We start from the raw sequence: 4241 nt of genomic DNA on the forward strand, positions 1-4241 counted from the left end.
ATGCGTCTCTATACATGAAGCTAGCCAACTCTATGAATATTTTTAAAAGTTAGATTTTCCAAAACACTCAAATCCCAATAAGTTCAAGGCCAAAAGAATGAACACAACTAAGAAGCATCTTAATTCGGAGATACTTCGTGTGTGGGCTATTGTCTAGGCCTACACATAGAACTGGCAATACAAGGCTTATTCCATTGACTAGTTAAGTAAGTCCAATAATTTCTACCTACCTTTCCATCATCAGTTTGACTTTGACGGAAAACCATAAAAGGAAGATAATTAAGTTAAATGAAACTGTGAAAATATAGAGACCATTGAAGAGGATTTGTTTTCTGGAAGAAACGGAGTGAATTTATTTGTATACGGGATGGAAATAGCTCACCTTAATTCAAAATAATCCTTTTTGAATTCATTCTGGTGAATAGCAACTGTGACAGAGGACTTTTAGTCAATCGTAAAGAACGGTCAACATAGGACGTTTAGTCAATCTGTGCATTTGATGCAAACACGGACATTGTTGCTGGAATTTTCACCTAAAAAAGTGCTGCAACTAAAGTAACTAGGGACCTGGACAGGTCCTTAAACTATCCCTGTTATCGGAGTCAATCTCAACCGTAAAATGGGGTAATGATAAACCTCTAGGGGTCATGTAACCATTCGGGAACACCCCAGGCTTGATCCTCACGATGCCTTCCCCGGGGTTGGCTATTGCTGGAATTTTCACCTAAAAAAGATGTTGCAACTAAAGTAACTAAAGTACTATTTGTCAGTAAAAGTCTGTTAAATGAAAGCCAGTCCTCTCAAGAAAGGCTCCTTAATGTGAAAAAATCGAAGTCCCTTGAATTGTCTATCAGACAATGTACAGCTTAAAGGAGCACAATTTAAACTTATGGATATCACATAGCTAAACCCAACAATGCAAGTTCAAATCCCCCTTACAAGAGCGAGAGCTTAGCAAAATAAAGAAAAGAACCGAAGTGAATTTGGAAAAGCAATTGAACTTGTAAAATCTATATCCGGGTTGGAAATTTTAATTTCACTCTTTTTGAAATAAAAACTGAAATTTGAAAAGCCAGTTTATTTTAACGAGCGGTCCTCAAATTTTGCTCTTTTCTTGGAATAGCTCACGTTGCGTTCAATTATTGCCCTCCATTCTGCAGCTGTAATTTTCATTCAATAATGCTCCAGTAGCGTAAGCAGGTACATAGCTATCAAAAGACAAACAACTTTGCCACTATAAAATAGCGACCACACGATAAGAGACTCCTCATCCCAATTCAGAGCAGAAAACAGTTGCGCACACACTCACAAACTCGAAGTAGAAGACGACCGTATATGGAGGAGGTGGTGATAGTGGGTGCCGGCATCGCGGGTCTGGCAACCGCATTGGCCCTTAAGAAGGTCGGTGTCCGAGCCCTCATCCTTGAGAGATCAAAGGAGCTTCGAACGACTGGCGCGGCTCTGGCTCTCTTCGCTAATGCGTGGGTTGCGCTCGACACGCTCGGGGTTTCGGACAATCTCGCAGCCCTTTACGCTCCTTTCGAAAGGTAAGCTCCTTGTTCGCTCCTTGTCAGCATCCATCAAATTTGGTACGGGAACAAACCCGGTCCAATCTTTACTTCAACAATCATGTATAGATCAAGAGTTTAAATGAGTGATTTTTCTGCTATTAAAGATGACACCACTCAAATTTGATGGATGCTGAATTAGTGTAGCCATCTTTTAGAAGAAGTTAAATACTCCTAATCTCACACTTGCTCGTTGGGGTAAAATCAACTTTAAGTAAATCACATTTATAGTGAAAAGTTGTTAAAACATCCAAAGGAATTTCGATCGCAGTCACTGGGCCTTGGTACGATGCAATCAAGTTCATGAACTTTCATTTCAATAATTTAATGGAATTAAACTTTTTTTTTAGTTATTTGCAAATGATGTTCGTTAGGTATTAAAAGAATTGGTCAAAAGTGGTTATAATGCACCTTCTACGGGGAAAAAATCATGAAAATTGAGATAATTGCTGGTCGTAAACTGCACCGTGAAATTTACCTATTGAGGTTGCTAATGGGATTAAAGCGTAGAGTAAAATTACTAATTAGATATTCATCAAATGAAGGTAAAAAGTGCAAAATCAGTGAGAAAGAACAATAGGCTTTTCAAGCAAGACATACTGAGTAGAAAGATAAGCTCTACATTGGTTTTGTACTTTCTTAAATTGATTTTAGGATTTGCTGTTTTGGGAGCTTCTTAAATCGGTTATTTTATAATTAAAGATCTAGGACGCTGGACCTTGATCTATCCTACAATTTCTCAATGATGAGAAAATATAATTTCAGTTATTAATTTTCTGATTTTTTTGTACTTGTGTTCAGTGGATACATGACTGATGTCAAGACTAAATCAATTCAAGAAGTGCATTTTCTTCCAAATAGCAGGTGAATATCAAATTTCCTCTAATATATTTTACCTACCTTTCCATCATCTCTGTTTTGTTAATTTTCCGTTTAACGCTTTAGATCGATTAATTTCTTGTAATCAATTACTATATGTTTTATTTTGCACAAAATGATACCAATGACTGTATACCATTGACAGCTCATCTTTTAAGAAGATCATCAATAATAGAGTTTGATGATATAATACTCCTTTTGTTAGAAAATTGGATAATTTATCATATGTTGTTGAAAATATATCTTGAATTTAAGAGCCATTAAAAGACATTGATCCAACTTGGTTTCCTAGATTAAGTAAAATCCTACAATAAATTTCCTATTCTGGATCTAGTTCTTTTCTATATGAGAAGGGGGTCTCTTTTGTGAAGAGCAATCCCCATTGAGAAAATAACGAGTATGTTTAAATGACTCAATTGTAATTGTAATTTCTGTTAGTAGATCTTGTGCCGTTTTTTTGTGTGGAGTAGGTCTCACTAACCGAGTCACGTAAATTCAATATCCGATTTATTTTCTTATTTTGTTTATCTTATAGTTTAGCTGCTTTTTTTCCCCTACTCGCAAGAAATGTTGTTATTTTATGCAATTCATTTAATATTCCAAGGATAGAAAATCATGCCATTTGGATTGAGTACGAATGGAGCCCTACCAAGAGCGGTCCACCGAAAAGTTTTGTTGGAAGTTCTAGCAGAGGAGCTTCCTCCAAATAGCATTCGATTCTCTTCCAGGATAACTTCCATCGAAACCCAAGTAGAACACGGTTTTTCCATTTGTATTGTCACACTCGATAATGGGACCATCATAAAGTCTAAGGTTACCTACAGTTCTCGAGAACTTTCTTTTGAATTTAAATATGATGAGATAACTTATCAACTTTAACTTATCCACACTGTAATTAATGTATGTGTAGGTTGTTATAGGATGCGATGGCATACATTCTATTGTGGCCCGTTGGCTTGGACTTCGCCCGCCAGTCTATTCAGCCGATCGGCAGTGCGTGGGCTGTCCGTATTATGACATCCCGAATTTTCAATATTGTTTTCTATAAAATCAATCGGGCATTTCATTGACGCGTCTATAGAGTTGCTCTCAAAGCTGATCACTCTTGAGATAACTAGACTATTTGGGTAAGCCATTAAAGAATATTAAGGCAATAGACTTGAGAATTCGATTAGGAATCGGCTTCTCGACCATGTTCATCTTTAGAGGTCATTACTGTACAGTTAAAAATCGAATTGAGATCAAAGATATGTCGGTTCGACTGAGATGTGTGGCCGATCGTGGGTGACTCCACTAAATTGGAAAATTCTCGTCAACCGGCACTAATTTGATTTTTTTACGTCGTTTTGGTACCTGTGTTTGTAATTGAGCCCTCAAGATTTTCACGACAATCGAGAGTCGCCAATGTGTCGAGTGGGTTCATTGTGGTTCGAAGAAAATCGACCACGAGTCAATTGCCCTGAAAAGTTCTGAAAACTACCCGGTAGTCTAGGTCACGCTAAAAGCGCGCCAGAGTGAAATTAACCGTCAATTTGAGTTCGATTTCAGAAATTGAAAGTTTTATGGTGTCACGAGCTATTTTTGGAACATCGACTTAGTCTCAGAAGATTTTTCAGAGGTCCCGAGATTTTTACGGAAAATGGGTTCGGATGTTGCGGAATTTGGATAGAAATTCAGATTGGCTAAATTAATGGAAAATTTGACCTTCGGGCGAGCGCTTTGTGTGTCGGGATTTATAGAAAATCATTTGGGATTTTTCTACGTCGAATTGGACCTCAATTTGGAAAATTGAGT

General features: G+C 37.4%; 1 protein-coding gene across 2 annotated transcripts; it reads left to right on the forward strand.

Annotated features, from left to right (window-relative positions):
• Nucleotides 1-1261: 1261 nt before the first annotated feature.
• LOC120288083 (monooxygenase 3-like) lies at nucleotides 1262-3514 on the forward strand. Of its 2 annotated transcripts, XM_039301389.1 has the most exons (4): nucleotides 1262-1547; nucleotides 2370-2432; nucleotides 3083-3260; nucleotides 3358-3514. In XM_039301389.1, the coding sequence occupies exons 1-4, from the start codon at nucleotides 1336-1338 to the stop codon at nucleotides 3493-3495; spliced, it is 591 nt and encodes a 196-aa protein (XP_039157323.1). In that variant the 5' UTR covers nucleotides 1262-1335; the 3' UTR covers nucleotides 3496-3514. The 2 variants fall into 2 exon arrangements, with proteins under 2 accessions (XP_039157323.1, XP_039157324.1); XM_039301390.1 differs by lacking the exon at nucleotides 3083-3260.
• The last annotated feature ends 727 nt before the right edge of the window (nucleotides 3515-4241 follow it).

Source organism: Eucalyptus grandis, chromosome 9 (assembly GCF_016545825.1).
Source record: "Eucalyptus grandis isolate ANBG69807.140 chromosome 9, ASM1654582v1, whole genome shotgun sequence".
In the NCBI taxonomy this organism is placed as follows: domain Eukaryota; kingdom Viridiplantae; phylum Streptophyta; class Magnoliopsida; order Myrtales; family Myrtaceae; genus Eucalyptus; species Eucalyptus grandis.

What these genes read in the sequence shown, in the direction of transcription:
- LOC120288083 (XM_039301389.1), top strand. Translation starts at nt 1,336, where the DNA reads ATGGAGGAGGTGGTGATAGTGGGTGCCGGCATCGCGGGTCTGGCAACC. An exon ending in CATTTTCTTCCAAATAGCAG is followed by an intron (nt 2,433 to 3,082) that starts GTGAATATCAAA and finishes TGGATTGAGTAC; the next exon opens with GAATGGAGCCCTACCAAGAG. An exon ending in GGACCATCATAAAGTCTAAG is followed by an intron (nt 3,261 to 3,357) that starts GTTACCTACAGT and finishes ATGTATGTGTAG; the next exon opens with GTTGTTATAGGATGCGATGG.